The sequence below is a fragment of the Andrographis paniculata genome, unplaced genomic scaffold (assembly GCF_009805555.1).
Source record: "Andrographis paniculata isolate CXL003 unplaced genomic scaffold, ASM980555v1 Contig22END, whole genome shotgun sequence".
NCBI lineage: Eukaryota > Viridiplantae > Streptophyta > Magnoliopsida > Lamiales > Acanthaceae > Andrographis > Andrographis paniculata.
Genome location: NW_026137513.1, coordinates 2711910 through 2728607, shown reverse-complemented (window position 1 = coordinate 2728607; position 16698 = coordinate 2711910). Strand labels below are relative to the sequence as shown.

Sequence of the window (16698 nt, the reverse complement as noted above, 5' to 3'; positions counted from 1 at the left end):
TAAAATCACATAATAATTTGTCTAAAAAAAATTATAAAATAAGAATTCATCTGATTTATTTATTTTATTTTAAAAAATTATTTAAAATATTTTAGTATAAAACTCCGAATAATTTAAATGTTTATTTAAAATCAAACATTTTGGACAACGAGAATATTTCATACAAATTTTATATTAACACCGAAAATTTTAATTATAAATAAACAATTCTACTCTTATTACTTTAAAAAATGTGGATATGTATTGTGTGTGTGTATATATAAAATATAAAAAAGAAACTCGAGACGCAGTTGAGATTTGGCTGCACTGCTGCTACTAATGTCCATCCAAACCCTCTCCTTCTTCCCTCACAACGCGCTGCGCTCCATCTACCTGCAAACTCTCAACTGCTCTACCTCAGCTCTCTCTCTCAAACCCTAAGTCCCTTCTTGGGAACCAAGATGGATATTCATACATCCGCCACTTCTCCTTCTGAATCGCTTTCATTCTGAATTTTTTGTTTGCGCTTGCGAAATCAATTGTCTCTGTTCTAATCTCCATCGGTATTTTATCATCTGTTTGTGATTTTCTTGCTTACGTTTCTGATTGTTGTAATTTCGTGGAACATCGGGCTTTTGTAATGTCGGAAAGAAAGATAGATCGCCCGGAGGATCTTGTTGCGTTGTCTGCGCCGACCGATCAATCTTGGACTGTGAAAGGTAGTCGATTTTAGTTGCTTTGATTTCGTTTGTTTTGTTGGATTGGAGTGCTGGTGTGCATTATGTACTTCTGTAAGGTGATTTGCACCGTTTTTTAGGCCTCGTATTTAGCATTTACTCAGTGTCTATGGTCTATTAGATTCGGCAATTCCTTTGGGAAATAGGAAACATTGATGCTGTTCTTTTAGTGATTTCTTTTGGACAATCTAAGTTTTCTTTTGCAATTGTTATTATGAATGGCTTCTCGAACTGTAATCTGAAGTTTGACCAGTTTGCATTTGGTTGTTTCTTCGGAGTATATGCGGATATTTTTCATCATTAGTGGGTATTTTATGCTAGTTGATATTACAGTGTGTTCTTTTTCACGCTGACATGGATTACTGATGTTTCAAGGACCTACCGCAGGGAACGATGAAGACAAGGGATTTGTAGGATTTCTTGAAGAATCAAAAGGTAATTAATTCAGTGATAGATCATTAGTTGGCGCATATACCTAGCCTTGTACTGATCTATCTGCCATCCTGCAGATCAAGCAGCACCTGAGAGCATTCCGCTGTCTCCGCAGTGGCTTTATACTAAGCCAAATGAGCTGAAAATGGTAAGTTTGCAGGCTGTGTGGAGAATCTTGTTCTGATGTGAAAGTGAGATCTCAGGAGTGAATGTCCAAAGTTGTGCAAGTTGTCCAATAATATGAAATACTTTGATGTCTTTTCTACAAGGATATGTTTCCCTTTTGCTGTCATTGGTAAAGATATGCAAAGCAATCGTCTGTGTCATGCCTAAATGCTCTGTCTGTTTTTTTTTTTTTTGTGTATCACTAAAGATATCTTTTCAGCAGGAAACCCGTGGGCCAAGTTCTCTGTCTCTTGGTAGTTCTGCTGATTTAAACCAGAAGGAGGTTTTGCGCCCAGATGCTTCTGATGGCAAAAAGGATTGGAGAAAACTTGCAGTAGAACCTGATAGTGGCCGACGGTGGCGTGAAGAAGAAAGGGAAACTGGATTGCTTGGTCGAAGGGAACGCCGAAAGATGGATAGACGGCCTGATAATGCTCAAGGAAGAGAAACATCTGACAATAGATCATTGCCGGGCTCTGACAAGTGGCATGATCTCAATAATCGCAATTCAGGCACTGAAACTCGTCGTGATGGCAAATGGTCGTTAAGGTGGGGTCCTGAAGAAAAAGAAAAAGATGCTCGAATGGAGAAGAAGGCAGATGTGGACAAGGAAGAGTCTCAGGGTGAGAGTCACTTGGTTGTTCCAAATAACCGTTCTGTTCTTGAACGTGATTCAGAATCTCGTGATAAGTGGAGACCTCGACACAAGATGGAGAGTAATGCTGCTGGATCTGGTACATATCGTGGTGCACCAGGCTTTGGGCTTGAAAAGGGCCGTGTTGAGGGCCAACACACAGGCTTTACTGTAGGGCGTGGCAGATCGATTTCTGTTGTGAAACCTTCATCTGTTATTCCAGTTGGTGCTTCTCAATATGACAATGGAAATGTTCCAGGAAGATCAAACCTCTCTACTGAAACATTTGTATACCCCAGGGGAAAACTACTTGATGTCTATCGCAAGCAAAAGTTGGATTCATCTCTTACCTCCCTACCTGATATTTTGGAGGAAGCACCTTCGATAACTCAATTAGATGCTGTTGAACCTTTAGCTGTTGTTGTCCCTGTTGCTGAGGAGGAGGTGAGCTTTTTGAATAGAATAGTCTGTTACTCACTGTGGTTGTTTATGGTTGTTAGATTGATTGCTGTTTCTTGTAGGTTATCTTGCATGACATCTGGACTGGTAAAATAACAAGCAGTGGATCCACAAGCAATTCATTCAGGAGAGGAAACTCAACAGAAAACATTCCAGGTTTCATAAACTTGTCAACTGAAATATTTCTGTCATTCTCCCCTACTTACAATTTCTGTATGATATATAATTTTGAAATTCTATTTTTTTGTTTGTTTGTTTGTTTTATTTTTTTGCATTTATTTGTAGAGCTTGATCACACCAATGGAAGTATGGTCTCCCTCTCACTGGATCTTGGGAAGGGGATACCGCATACCTTTCGGAAAGCTTCAGATGAAAGTCATGAAGGTAGTGTTGGTAGCATATTCTACAGTAATGTACCCGAAGGAGTTTTGTAATCAGAGAATATTCCCTTCTAATTCTACGTAGTTCTTTATTATTCCAATAAATAAAAAAACATTTGTAATCTTGTATCAGGGAAAAATACTGATCATGAAGTGAAGTACGAAATGCCAGAGGTTATGCGCAGAAATGATACAGATATTGGTGGCTTAGAAGCTCCACATGGTTCTGTGTTGGAAGCTAATAAGCTCAAGGTTTTGGAATCTGATGTTAATCAGCATCCATTGACTGGTAGAATTGTGTCTACCCCATTAGTTGACATTAACAACAAATTTTCTGATGATTCAAAATCCCTGGTTCCTATACCAACATCACATGACTATTTGGATGATCACTTACATGAGTTTGGGAGCAGAGGTTATGAATTTCAAATAGATGAAGGACTCCCTCCAGAGGAATTAAGTTTGTACTACCTGGATCCTCAGGGGGAAATCCAAGGACCTTTTGTTGGAGCAGACATAATCACATGGTTTGAGCAAGGGTTTTTTGGTATTGATTTACTTGTCCGTTTGGAAAATGCTCCTGATGGGTCATCTTTCCAGAAATTGGGAGATGTTATGCCTCATTTGAAATTTTATCCCGAGTATGATAGTGCTTTGAATTTACGGCCTAATCTGGAGAAGTCAGTGGAGGGTTTCCCACTAACAGGATTACAATCTGGTGTCCTAGTTTCTGAATCACTTCATTCCACTGCAGTAGATGCCTCTGGTTGGGAGTTACCTAATGATGCTTTTGCTGCACATCAGAATCAATTGAAAGCATCTGAGCATCAGCATCTTCTGCCACGTAATGCTAACTCTCATGGAGAAATTCTGGGTGATTTTGGTGTCCATGAAAAAGGTTGGGTTGCATTTACAGCTTCTCATAAGTTTTTTTTTTTTTTTTTTTCAACACTAAATAATTTGGTTTCAATCTGTTTGCTACCCTTTCTTTTACCCAGAAATGCAGCTTCCTGGGAGACATGGAATTGTTGGCAACGCCACAGAAACAATCTCTGGAAGATATGTTGAATCAGCAAAAGATGGGGCCAGCCGGTTGTACATTGCTAATGAACCAATAAATTCTGGTGTGTCTAATGAGAAAGATGGTGGATTGAACCCTCTTGGTTTGTTGTGGTCCAAACTTGAGAATACATATTCCCAAAATAACAATATGTATTCTCAAAATAATCTTACACCGACATTTAGTGGAGGTGCCTCAGACAACACTGTAAATCCCTTGCCTGGAAGGGCTCTGCCTTTTGGTATGATGGCTGATCCAACTCATATCTCTGATACATGGAATGATGTATATGGTAACAGAGCATCTTCTGATTCCAAATTGTATCATGAGGCTGATGATGCTATCCGTTTTACAAGAATGGATGAAAGATTTAAACGTTTTGATTTAGAAGAGAAGCTGCTATCTCAGCAATTGGAACAGCAGCATCGACAACAACATAGTATCATGCCTTCTCATAATACACACTTTAATGAAGCAATGTTAGGAGGCCAAAGCTTGAATTCTATGCATCACAAACATTTTACCAATCATATGGGGCAAGATACAGAGCACATTTTGGGTATTCAGCTTCAGCAGCGGAGGCAGCTGCAACTACATCAGCAGATATTGGAAAAGCAGCAGCAGCAGCTACAGCTGCAGCAGATACAGCAGCAACAGAAGTTCCATCAGCAGCAGATGTTGAAAGAGCAGCAGTCCTCCCAAGCTAAACAGTTTTTTCGTGACCAGCTGATGTGGAATCAAATGCATGACTCAAGTAATGACAATTTACGCATGGATGCCCTTAGATCAAATGCTTCCCTTGAGCATGCCATGCTGAGGCAACAACTCTTAAGTGGTTTTCAGCAGCAGTCACAAATTCCATCTAGGCATTCCAATCCCTCCCTTGACCAGCTGCTAATTCAAGCAAAATCTGGTCAATTGTCTGATCAAGGTGATCAAAATGATTTATTGGAGATCATGGCGCAGGTAAAGCGGGGACAGGTTCAACCCAGAGATCAAATGATTCTTCACCAAGATCAGTTGCGTGCGAGGCAGTTACATTTAGGGTTGAGACAGAGATTAGAAATGGAAGAAGAAAGGCATAATCCTGGGTGGCCAACGGGTGAAGCTACACAATTTCACAGAAATTCAGCTGCTGCTTCTCATAGAGTCAACTCTACTGGATTTGGCCCTCTGGACTTCTATTCCAATCAGAAACCACTCTCTGAAGAGCATCTCAACCGTCTTGAAAGGAATCTTTCCATGCAAGATAGACTTCAACATGGTAATTATGATACAGCTATGGTGCCTTTTGAGCGCTCCATGTCGGTGCCTGTTGGTGCTGCATCCGCTAACCGTGATGCTGTGAATCCCATAACTTTGGGCCAAGGTTTGGAAATGCATGGCCAGATTGGACGAATGCTGCCCGGTGGTCAAGTTGATGCATTCTCACCTGGTGTGTCATTTCAGCATAAGAATCACCCCCCGGCACTGAATCGATTCCTCTCTTCAGGTTTGGACACAAGTGAAGGCCATTGGTCTGAAAATAATGGTACATTGCCAAATGAGTATATGGAGTCCAGAGTTCCACAATTACATCTTAACAGTGAGAGGCAGAGAAAATTGGCTGTTGAAGAAGAAAGATTTGAAGATCATAGTTTGTGGATGTCAGCTGGAAGTAATGATGACAATTCAAAGCGTTTGCTTATGGAAATGCTAAATCCGAATTTGGGCCACCCATCTACTGTACAACTTAATGCGACTAATGAAATACCACAAGATAGAAGGTCATATTCTAGAGCAAGTGCGGTGAGCCAGTCAGTTAGTGTTGTTACAGATCAAGGGTCAGGTTTCAGCCAATCATCAGCTGTGGGGTTGTCTTATGGTTCCAGTTTTGGGGAACAATCCAGTCTATTTTCAGAGGTTGTAACAAGTGCTACTGAGATGGGAGTTTCTCATAGATCTAAAGGAGATTCTCATGTTTCTAGCGTTGATAGAAACAATCAGGTGAGCATGGTTAACTTTTTTAGCCAATAAAAGAAGGCAGCTTAGATATTAATTTTCACAATGTGTAAGCAAACAAAGTTATGCTCATCAATGAAGGTAACATTCAGGGAATAATTTCAGAGGTTCATGGAGGTGTAGCTGAGAAGGCTCGCTCGGCATCTGCGGCCATGGGTGATGAACCAGTCAATGTCCTTGCAAGGCACAAGCCACCAGGCTCTTCTGGTAATTCTGTAGTTTTTCTTTCTGTTCTTGCTCATGTCTCTATGTTCTGAGTTCTAATGAGATCTTTAACAATGAAAATATAGGATCGAATGACTCTTTCTTCGATGATGCTTCCAAGGACAGGTAGGATGCCTCAAATGATCTTTTTCTATTCTGTTTTGAGAGAACTCAACTTTTCATCAACATCTGATTTTTCTGAAAAGCCTTTTTAATAGATAGAAGTTTTCCTAGTCTTTTGTTGTCCTGTAGTTAGGTACTGTTAGGGTTTGTTTGGTTGAGGTTTTTCCTTTTATTTTTTTGTGGTTTTGACATCTTTGAGGTGAAATAGTGGTTGGATGATATTTTGTATGGAAAATGGATGTTGGGTGTGGTGTTTTCGGATGGAAATTGGGAGACTGAATAGTGAAAATTGAGAAGAAAACCTGTCAAGTATACAAACCCTTAGTGATATCCATATAAGGCTGCCTGAAAGAAATGCTATATGATCCCAGACGTAAAGTTTATGTTATGTTATGTTATTATTATTATTATTATTATTATTATTATTATTATTATTTCTTTTTATTACACACATCAACTATGCTTGACATGTGCCTTTTATATCTGATGGTATTGACCACTTTGAGTTGAGTGTCAACTCTTCCAGAGGCTTCGCAATTTACATGTATTTTTACCTATTGTAATTTTCAAAATGTTATCACTAGTTTTTGTTGCTTTATCCAATTTTCTTTTGCAGACATTATTCTGCTGAAAATTTTTAATTAATTCTAATTTCCTATTTGCAATGTTGTTTGTAGGTTGCAAGCTTTCAGTTCAAGAGGACCTGAAAATGTTTTGCTGAGGCGTCCACCTATTCCACCATTTTCATCATCTCAGGAAGGGTTGTCAGAGATGACTGCTGATCCAATTCCCAGAGGAAAAAGTCTTTCAAGTTCTGTATCATCTGATGGTAAGTTTGGGACTCCAGTATGTTTAATCCTCTCCCGAAAGCATTCTTCTTGAATAATGTGATTATAATTTGAAAGTGCAATTTCTTCAACTTGAAGGAAATTCTTTTGATTGGGGAAGAGGGGTTTTAGAGTATATGTTTTTCATTTGAATAAAACAGTTGCATAATGTTCAATTCCACCATATTCTAATGCTGTATGTCCATTGAATAAATTCTGCTTTAGATCTACGATGTAAATTCTAAAGAGTTCGCTCTCTATGCTGGTCGACTGTTTAGTGTTTCTGCTTCTCAGCTAACATGGTAAGACTTTTTTCTTGGTTATAGCGTTGAGACGAGAAGCGGGAGGAAATGGAGGAACCCTAGAGTTTCGGCGAACATCATCCTTCAACGACACTGATATAATGGAAACATCATTCAGTGACATGGTAAGAAGCAGTGCTAAGAAGCCGATACCTCAGGAAGCTCATGGTTTCTCAGCAGGAGCTTCAGAGGTGTCAGATGGAACACAAGGTGCTCGGAACAACAAAAAGAAAGGGAAGAAAGGCAGACAAATCGATCCTGCTCTCCTTGGCTTCAAAGTTACCAGCAATCGAATCCTGATGGGAGAAATACAGCACGTAGACGACTGATATAAGCTTGCATAGCTTGGGTGAGAGCTTCTTCACAACCAATTTTGTACAGGGCTGGGTAACTGTACAGTTTCATGATTCATACACAGGTTAGTTCTCATAATTTTGCGAATCCTGAGGCACCCCCCCACCCAACTCACAATCTTGTCAACCAATTCAAAATAGGATTAGATGGCAATTATCAATACAATAATCTCGATTTGCACATTTTTATTTAATCTAGAAATAATAATAAATGCGCCCGAACCCCGCCACATGTTTTTACCTTGTATTACTTTCTTGCCTATCTATCTGCCATTTTCCTGTTTTTGGAGGTGCTAAGTTTGATGTTTTGTATTTTCTAGCTAGTTAATAAATGAGGCATAACATCTCCTGATTCCTGGAAAGGAGGAGATTTCTTCCAGTCGAACCTGTAAGTGAATCAGTCCCAAAGAACCATCATGTTATGTGCCTTGATCTCGATGATAGTACGCAGTCGAGCAGGCAGGGCTCGTCTCGAATGGCCCTGGCCCTGTCTTTTTGGAGAGGACCATTGTTTGCTTCCATGGTTTTCAGTTAGGAACTTGTCATTCCATATTTGGTTGTTCAAGGAGATTTTACTGTCCATTAAAATTGGTGTTCAGTTTGGTATTGTTCTCCAAAAACAACCAAGAAAAATATTTTCTAGGTTTTAATGAAAAACTAATCCCACGTCATTAAAACAAATTCAGGTTGTGATTGATTAGAAGTGGTCACAGATTTTCATTTATTTGATGAGATTTGGAACCCATATTTTAGGGCAATTAGGCTCCCAAAATCTCTGCCCATTTGAGTGAATTTTGTTTGCCCATTTGGATCGATTCCATGTAGATATTTTTAATTGCTTTGTTCCCTAAAGTTTTGGTTCACAATCGTTCAATGAATCAGATACTCAAAAGTGCTCAGAAATATTAGAACACGAGATTGGCATTTTTGTACCAAGTGAATTTTCAATCCCATTTCCCAACTACACAACAATATAACAAAATATTATTAAAAATAATATATATATATATATATAACAAAATATTGCTATAAAATAATTTAATATAGACAGTCAGCCCCCCAAAAATAGCGTATTATTTTTAAGATTTCGGTCAAGGGCTTTTCTTGGCAGAAAAACTATTGTTTGGGGTCATTTCGTAAAGTCCGAAAGTTTGGGCCCCCGAGTTAAAAAAATCAGCCGATTATTTGATTTGGGTGTTCTGACCACCCAAACCCTCACCCTCTTCTGTTTCTCTTCCCTTGGCGTTCCTGTATCTCTCTCTCTCGGAATTGTTTCCAATTGCTCTCTCAAACCCTAGCTCTCGTTCTGCCTGCCTTTATGCGTGTTCATACTCCCGTCGATTCGTTTTTGGAAGCTGTTGCTGTCTGAATTTGGTGCCGTATTGTCTGGTCGCAGATTCTCTTCTCTCGCCCCTCGCTTTCGAATTCCGTTCGCTGCTTCTGCGGTTCTCCGTGGAGGGTGGTGATTGGTTTGGCTTGGTTTTGTTGGGATTTCGTGAAATATCGATTTGTTTTTTTGAAATGGCGGGAAGCAAGCTCGATCTTCCGGAGGATCTCATCGTATCTAAGCCGTCTGATCAATCGTGGACTTCGAAAGGTAAATCAGTGTTCTCGATTTGGTTTAGTTTATGTTTTTCTTCCTTGTTTTGATTTAGTTTACTTGCTTATATTCGACCGTGTTGTGTCGGATTCTGCAATTGGATGTCGATCTGCGTTTTTTTTTTTTTTGGCAATGGTGGTAGGGTTTCGAATCTGGTGGTTCAGTTCCGATTTAATTATGTTTTTTGAAATCGTCCATTATCTGGATCGAGTGATTCTTCTTCAATGAGAGAACTTAGTTATTACTATTTTATTTTCTAATTTTCTTTTTGGGTCCTTTGGTAAATCTGTTGGGTGTTAATTGTGTATGCATATTGCTTGAACTTATAAGTTGAAATTTGATTTTATTTTCGTGGCATCTACCTTTTATTATTTGATAGTCCCCATTTTAGTTTTTAGTTCAGCACGTTCTAAGTGCTGGGATTGATATTTATACTTCGCTTGCTAATTTATACTGGCGTATGCAATGAAGTCTCCGTGGGAAGTGATGAGGACAAGGGGCTTGGATTACTGGACGAAACTAAGGGTAGCTAGTGTTTTCTTTCAACCCTTTTAATTTATTGGAGCTTTGTTTGGGAAAATTATATTTCTTGCATATTTACGTTCTCCTGTGGTCCTGTCTTTTTGCAGATCAAGCGTTGTCAGAGAACATGCCATTGTCTCCGCAGTGGTTGTATGCTAGGCCAAATGAACCGAAAATGGTAATTCGGCAGGCACTCCAGTTGTTTGTTAATTAATGCAATATGAAGTGGCTTCTGAATTTGAGTGATGATACCTGATTTATAAAATCTGAAATCCTCGATTTGCATTTTTATACTTTGCTCATTTATGGACTCAACATTTTTTTGTTAGATTTGCCTTGCATTGAGAATTTTATATGCAATTTTTCCGTACGTCAGTTCTAAAGGAGTTCCTGACCTCAATGGTTTTTTGTGTTTGTTGAAATATTGTTGGAGCTCTCAGGATTATCTCCTTAACTTTGCTAAGTGAGTGGAATTATGTGCATCTCTTCCAAGTTTTATTTTCTGCAGGAAGTATGTTCTACACTTGAATTTTATTTCTAAGATTAGAATGGCTGTTCTGGTTCGTACTGTGTGCCTTAGCTGCTTATTGTTGTTCTCTGAAACTTTCTGCATATATGAATAATAATCCTAAAGCATTGAAATTATAAGTAAACATGACACTTTGGAGCCTGTAAATTAACCATATCTTGTTATGCTATATTATGTTGGTTTCTAGAGGAACAACAGCTGTTGCTTGTATTTTTAATCTGGATCAACTGTAATTGTTATTATTCCATCCAGTTTTCTCATAATGTATTAACAGTGTGAAAAAGAACCCTTAATAAATGGTGTCAATAATGATGTGTCTTGTCATATAAACAATTTTCCTAACTATGTCATAAACCTATTGAGATGGGTTTCCTTATTCTCTCTCCCCAACCTTCTCATCTTTGTCTGGATTCCACCACTTCTTTGTTTTCATTGTTCAATGTCAAGGATGTGCTTTTTATTCAGATGGAAACTCATGGGCCAAGTTCTCTATCTCATGGTGGTTCTACTGATTTAAACCAGAAGGAAATTTGGCGCACTGATGCCTCCGAGGACAAAAAGGATTGGAGGAAGAATGCTACTGAACCTGATAGTGGCCGTCGTTGGCGTGAAGAAGAAAGGGAAACTGGATTGCTTGGTAGAAGAGACCGCAGGAAGATGGAAAGACGTTCTGATAATGTTCCAGGAAAAGAAGCAACCGACAATAGATCAATGTCTGTCACTGACAAGTGGAATGAACTGAGCAGTCGCAATTCTGGAAATGAAGCGAGGCGCGATGGAAAGTGGTCTTTGAGATGGGGTCCTGATGAGAAAGAAAAAGATGTTAGGGTGGAGAAAAAGATGAGTGTGGGAAAGGAAGAGTCTCAGGGTGAGAACCAATCAGCTGTGTCAAATGTTCGTTCTGTTGCTGAACGTGACTCAGAGTCTCGTGATAAGTGGAGGCCTCGGCACAGAATGGAAACTAATCCTGGTGGACCTGGTTCCCATCGGGTGGCTCCTGGATTTGGGCTAGAAAGAGGTCGTGTAGAGGGGCAACCTGTGGGATTTACTGTAGGACGTGGCAGATCAAATGTCTCAATTATAAGACCTTCGTCATCTGGCCCAGCTGGTGCTGCTCAGTCTGACAAGAGTGGAAATGTTCCAGGAAAAACAATCCTCTCTGTTGACACTTTTGTTTATCCTAGGGGCAAACTACTTGACATATATCGCAAGCAAAAGTTGGAGTTATCTCTTGCTCACTTGGCAGACAATTTTGAGGAAGTACCTCCAATAACTCAACCAGATTTCAGTGAACCTCTTGCTTTCGTCACTCCTGATGTAGTGGAGGAGGTGAGCTTTACAAATCCATTTGCTTGTAATTATAAGTTTATTGTTATACTGGGTTGCTTGGTTATGCCTGATTTTCTTTTTCATAGGCCGTTCTGAATGACATGTGGAAAGGTAAAATTACAAGCAGTGGAGTTTCCTATAGTTCATTTAGAAAGGGAAGATCAGCTGATAATGTTTCAGGTATATAGATATTTAATCCATGGAGGATGTCTTTCTCATTTTATAGTTTATTGTTTATTGTTTGTTGTATGTGACACTCTGATCCTTGTGTGTAGAAGTGGGAGACCTTGAATTTGATGAGGGAAGACAGGATTGCATTCCTTCAGATGTTGTAGAAGATGCACCCAATAGCGTACGAAAAGAAACAGTGGATATTCATGAAGCTAGCATGTATAGTGCATTTATTGATGCTTCACTCAAAACAGGTTTGAATGTTATGAATATAAGACTTCTCCGTAATATCTATAAATGAACAATCAAGATGTTACATCTTAATTTAGCTCTTTGTGACCGTGTTTCAGAGAGAACTGCTGACGATGAAGGAAAATATGAAGCTTCAGAGATTAGACATGGAAATGGACTGGATATTGGTGGTGTACAGTCTCTGAATGGTTCTCCATATGATGCTATTCAACTTCCAACTGCAGATTCTGTTATTAATCAGCACTCCTTGTTTGATCCTATCAAGATGACCCCAGCAGTTGACGTTAATAATAAACATTCTGAAGAGTCGAACACACTTTTTTCTATGCCTACGTCAGAGCATGATTGGGATGGCCAACTCCATAAGATTGGTAGCAGATCCTATGATAATTATGCTGATAAAGGAATTGCTCCTGAGGAATTAAGTTTGTACTATCGGGATCCCCAAGGGGAGATCCAGGGTCCTTTTCTTGGAGCAGACATCATTACATGGTTTGATCAAGGTTTCTTTGGGACTGATTTACCTGTCCGTTTAGAAGGTGCTCCTGAGGAGACTCCTTTCCTAGAATTGGGTGATGTTATGCCTCATTTGAAAGTTCATCATCTTTATGATAATGAGACTGGTTTCAGCTCTAATGTAGAGAATGCAGAGGCTACTTCAGAAACTCACTTGCAGATTCGTGTACCTCAATCAACTCCTTTCACTGCACTTGATGGATCTGGTTCCCATTTACCAGATTTTGATCCTCTTTCTAACAATTCAAAAGTATCTGATTATCAGCATCGTCTGTCACATCACTTGTACGCTCACGGGGGAGATTTCCATGATTTAGGTGCCCAAGATGAAGGTTCGTTGATGTTTACTATGGTTTATCCTTCTTTTTCCATTTTTATTTTGGGAGCTGCCTACAATTCTTATCTTATTGACTTCTATATTTTTCCCCTTGTATATATAAAATAGAAATTGTGTTTCCTGGGAGACCTGGAAGTGGTGGCAGTGCTGCAGGGAAGGTGTTCAGGGGATATGGTGAACAAGCTGCAAACAGTGGCAATCAATTATATGTTGCTAATGAACCTGCTGATTCAGGTGTTTTGAATCAGGAAGAGAATAAGTTACATCCTCTTGGGTTGTTGTGGTCTGAGCTTGAAAGATCATATGCAAGGAATGATCCTGCAACTACATTCAGTGGAGGTGTTCCAGAAAAAATTGTAAATCCTGTGCCAGGAAGGGCTGCCCCTTCTGGTGCTGTGGCTGATCCCGCTCATATCCCCGAGCCTTGGTATGATGCTTATGGTAGGAGTGCACTCCCTGATTCTGACATTTATCAGAATATAATGGATGCTCGGCATTACTCGAGGAAGGAGCAAGAGCTTAATCGCATTGGTTTAGCAGAAAAGCATCTTCCCCAACAACTTCTGCAGCAGCATCTTCAACAACAGGGTATGATTCCTTCTCACAATATGAACTTGAATGAATCAATGCTTGAGGAAGACCCGAGTCTGAAAATGATGCACCACAAACAACTTGCTGGCCTGATGGGGCAGGATGCCGAACACATCCTGGCCCTTCAGTTGCAACAACAAAGACAGCTGCAAATGCGTCAACAGCAGCAACTACTGGAACAACAGAAGTTCCATCAACAGCAAGCATTGCTGAAAGAGCAGCGGGAGTCTGAAGCCAGGCAGGCTCTACTTGAGCAGCTGATGCAGAGTCAATTTCATGACTCTGGTCGGGGGCAGTCACATATAGATGCACTTCGATCCAATGCTGTTTTGGAGCAGGCCATACTGCAGCAGCAAGCTCTACTTTCAAGGCGTCCTGATCTATCCATGGAGCAGTTAATTCAAGCAAAATTTGGTCAAACATCTCATCAAGGCCATCAAAATGAGTTGATGGAAATCTTATCACGAGGAAGGCATGGGCAGATACATCCACTAGATCAACAATTTATGCAGCCTGAACAGTTGCAGGGAAGGCAGCTGCCTTTAGGATTGAGGCAGCAATTAGAACTTGAAGAAGAAAGACGATTTAATCCTGGTTGGTCCCTTGATGATGCTAGTCAGTTCCACAGAAATTCGGTTGCCTCTCGTAGAGCAGCCCCTTTGGATTTCTATTCCCAACAAATACCAACTGATGAGCGGCTCATGCACCTTGAAAGGAATCTTTCTTTGCAAGATAGACATCATGGTCTTTATGACCCTGGCATGTTACCCTTTGAGCGATCTATGCCATTGAATGTTGATGCTGCCGGGATGAATCATGATGTTGTCAATTCCATGGTTCGTGCTCAGAGTTTGGAAATGCAGGAGCAGATGGCAAAGATGAACTCTGGTGGTCAAGGTGGTGGGTTTTTATCTGGTGTTTATTCACAGCAGCAGGCCAACCATCCTTTAATACCAAATCAATTCAATGCATCACAATTGGATGCATTGGATGGTCATTGGTCTGATCGTAACGGTCAGCTACCCAATGAGGGTATGGAATCAATGGTTCAACAGCATCTTTATAGTGAGAGGCAGAGAATGGAATCAGAAGTCAAAAGAATGAATGAAGATAGTTTTTGGATGTCAGCAGGAACAAATGACGATACTTCCAAGCGGTTGCTTATGGAGTTGCTGCATCAGAAGTCTGGCTTCCCATCAAGTGAACAGTATGATGGAAGTAATGGAACAGTGCATGATAGAAGGCCACCTTCAAGTCAATATTCTGGGTCAAGCATAGATCAGTCAGCAGATCAAGAACCAGGTTTCAACAAATCATTAGCTGTTGGATCTTACGGTTCAGATTCCGGGGGACGTCTGCAGAGTCAATTGTCCAAAGGGATGCTTGGTGTCCTGGAAGGTGGAGCATCTCTTGAAGGAAGACCAGTTGCTTCCAACATTGATGACAGCTATAAGGTAAGCAAAGACAATTTTACATGATAAACAAGGCAGGGGAACATCCCCTTTATTTATTTATTTATTTTTAATGTGGAAATTTTGGATGGATGCTCACCTGTAAAGTTAACTTTCAGGGGTTCATCTCAGATGCTCGAGAAGGCATAATGGAACGGGCTGGTGACACATCCATCGATAGAGCTGAAATGCCCGTCAATATCCTCAGCAGGCAAATGTCACTTGGCTCTTCTGGTAATAATATCTCATTCTTTTCTGTGTTCCCTCTTGCACACACAGACACATTCTAATCTGAAGTGAATAACATCATCTGTTGGGCAATGATTAGCTTATCCAAGTGAAAAGATTGGCTTGCGTGACTCGTTTATGGAGGATGCCACAAAGGATAGGTAATGAAACCTTCCAAAATTTTCTGTTACTGCTGCTGTGAGCTTCCCTTTTAATGGCCAAATTTTTTTCCTGGGACAATTTATCATCAGGTCATTTTTACTACCCCTGAAGCTTTGTAGCAAATTATCAAAGGAGGCAGCAAGTTTTAAATTTAATATAGGAACTTGGTCATTGGTGGGCATTTTAAAATTCTTTTAACCTTACAAAAAAATTGGGATGCTTTGGGCTTCCTTTTCAAGATATACTCGCTATGCTATTGGTTTGTGTATTGTTTGACCCCTATGTTTTTGCTAAATATTTGGTGTGATATTCTGTGTCATTGCTGGCTTATTAGGATTTCTTTCCCTTAAAAACTCAAATCATTAGTTTTTGTTTATTTATTGTATCTAGGTTGGGATCTTCCAGTTCGAAAGGACAAGAAAATATCTTGCTAAGGCATCCTCCTATGCCGCGCCCTGCATCTTCTCATGAAGGCTTGTCAAATCTTCCTGCTGATCCAGTTTCCAAAGGAAGAAGCCTTTCAAATACGGCTCCATCTGACGGTAAGCGTGATCCTTGATATTTACTTGTCTGTCTACCAAGGGAAATTCTGTGGATTTGTTTGTGGGTTGTGTTTTTATTAGAGCCCAAATTCTTGTGTTTAAATGATTTATATATACTTCACCACCATACCATGATGCCAACGCCTGCTGCTTGTTGGTTAGTGTTCTCCCTTTGCCGGTTTGTCATCCTTAGCACTGGGTGTGTGTTTGAGTCATAGCTATTCTCTGATTGAGTATTTGTGCATGTATCTGTATTCTCGTGTTTAGTTTGCTGTGTGTGTGCTGGTTCAGGCGGGAAACCAGAGGCGGGAGGTAGTAATGCAAGAAACACAGAAGGAGCAGCAAGTCGCAGAGGAGGAGGAGGTGCCTCTGCTGAATCTGCTGCACAGTTTAGGAGGACATCATCCTGCAACGACGCTGATGTATTAGAGACTTCTTTCAGTGATATGCTGAAGAGCAGTGGCAAGAAACCACCAGCACCAGCAGCTCAATCTCAGGTAGGAGGAGGTTCAGAGTCATCGGGAGCAGAGGGAGGAGGAGGAGGTCGAAACAATAAGAAAAAGGGGAAGAAGGGTAGGCAGATAGACCCGTCGCTGCTGGGATTCAAAGTAACGAGCAACCGAATCATGATGGGAGAAATACAGCGGATAGAGGATTGATTGATTGATTTATTATTGTTGCTTAATTAACAACAAGTGAGAGAAATACTATGTAGGTAGGTAGGTAGGTAGGTAGGTTTGGATATGGCAATGGCAGGCATTGTACAGATCTTCTCTTCTCCTCTCTTGTCTATTCTATTCTTTTTTATTTTA

The 16698-nt window shown here is 40.1% G+C and overlaps 2 protein-coding genes across 14 annotated transcripts; both read left to right on the top strand.

The window, feature by feature from the left end:
• The first annotated feature begins 292 nt into the window (after positions 1-292).
• LOC127245675 (uncharacterized) lies at positions 293-7939 on the top strand. 8 transcript variants are annotated; one of them, XM_051266689.1, is made up of 12 exons: positions 293-698; positions 1104-1151; positions 1226-1296; positions 1537-2391; positions 2469-2562; positions 2692-2790; positions 2920-3684; positions 3785-5832; positions 5940-6054; positions 6138-6177; positions 6852-7003; positions 7328-7939. In XM_051266689.1, the coding sequence occupies exons 1-12, from the start codon at positions 620-622 to the stop codon at positions 7630-7632; spliced, it is 4671 nt and encodes a 1556-aa protein (XP_051122646.1). In that variant the 5' UTR covers positions 293-619; the 3' UTR covers positions 7633-7939. The 8 variants fall into 8 exon arrangements, 5 of the variants coding, with proteins under 5 accessions (XP_051122646.1, XP_051122645.1, XP_051122644.1 ...); XM_051266688.1 differs by having other exon boundaries at positions 1534-2391; XM_051266687.1 differs by having other exon boundaries at positions 1092-1151.
• An 88-nt stretch (positions 7940-8027) lies between these two features.
• Positions 8028-16698, top strand: LOC127245673 (protein ESSENTIAL FOR POTEXVIRUS ACCUMULATION 1-like). 6 transcript variants are annotated; one of them, XM_051266679.1, is made up of 13 exons: positions 8028-8044; positions 9053-9253; positions 9728-9781; positions 9886-9956; positions 10773-11636; positions 11723-11816; positions 11912-12061; positions 12137-12907; positions 13021-14957; positions 15074-15188; positions 15283-15343; positions 15735-15886; positions 16154-16698. In XM_051266679.1, exons 2-13 carry the CDS (start codon positions 9178-9180, stop codon positions 16543-16545), a joined length of 4737 nt encoding a protein of 1578 aa, XP_051122636.1. In that variant the 5' UTR covers positions 8028-8044; positions 9053-9177; the 3' UTR covers positions 16546-16698. The 6 variants fall into 6 exon arrangements, with proteins under 6 accessions (XP_051122636.1, XP_051122640.1, XP_051122641.1 ...); XM_051266683.1 differs by lacking the exon at positions 8028-8044 and having other exon boundaries at positions 8847-9253; positions 10830-11636; XM_051266680.1 differs by lacking the exon at positions 8028-8044 and having other exon boundaries at positions 8848-9253; positions 12158-12907.

What these genes read in the sequence shown, in the direction of transcription:
- LOC127245675 (XM_051266686.1), top strand. Translation starts at nt 620, where the DNA reads ATGTCGGAAAGAAAGATAGATCGCCCGGAGGATCTTGTTGCGTTGTCT. An exon ending in TCCCTGTTGCTGAGGAGGAG is followed by an intron (nt 2,392 to 2,468) that starts GTGAGCTTTTTG and finishes TGTTTCTTGTAG; the next exon opens with GTTATCTTGCATGACATCTG. An exon ending in CAAGCCACCAGGCTCTTCTG is followed by an intron (nt 6,055 to 6,137) that starts GTAATTCTGTAG and finishes ATGAAAATATAG; the next exon opens with GATCGAATGACTCTTTCTTC.
- LOC127245673 (XM_051266679.1), top strand. Translation starts at nt 9,178, where the DNA reads ATGGCGGGAAGCAAGCTCGATCTTCCGGAGGATCTCATCGTATCTAAG. An exon ending in ATTACTGGACGAAACTAAGG is followed by an intron (nt 9,782 to 9,885) that starts GTAGCTAGTGTT and finishes GTCTTTTTGCAG; the next exon opens with ATCAAGCGTTGTCAGAGAAC. An exon ending in GAGGATGCCACAAAGGATAG is followed by an intron (nt 15,344 to 15,734) that starts GTAATGAAACCT and finishes TATTGTATCTAG; the next exon opens with GTTGGGATCTTCCAGTTCGA.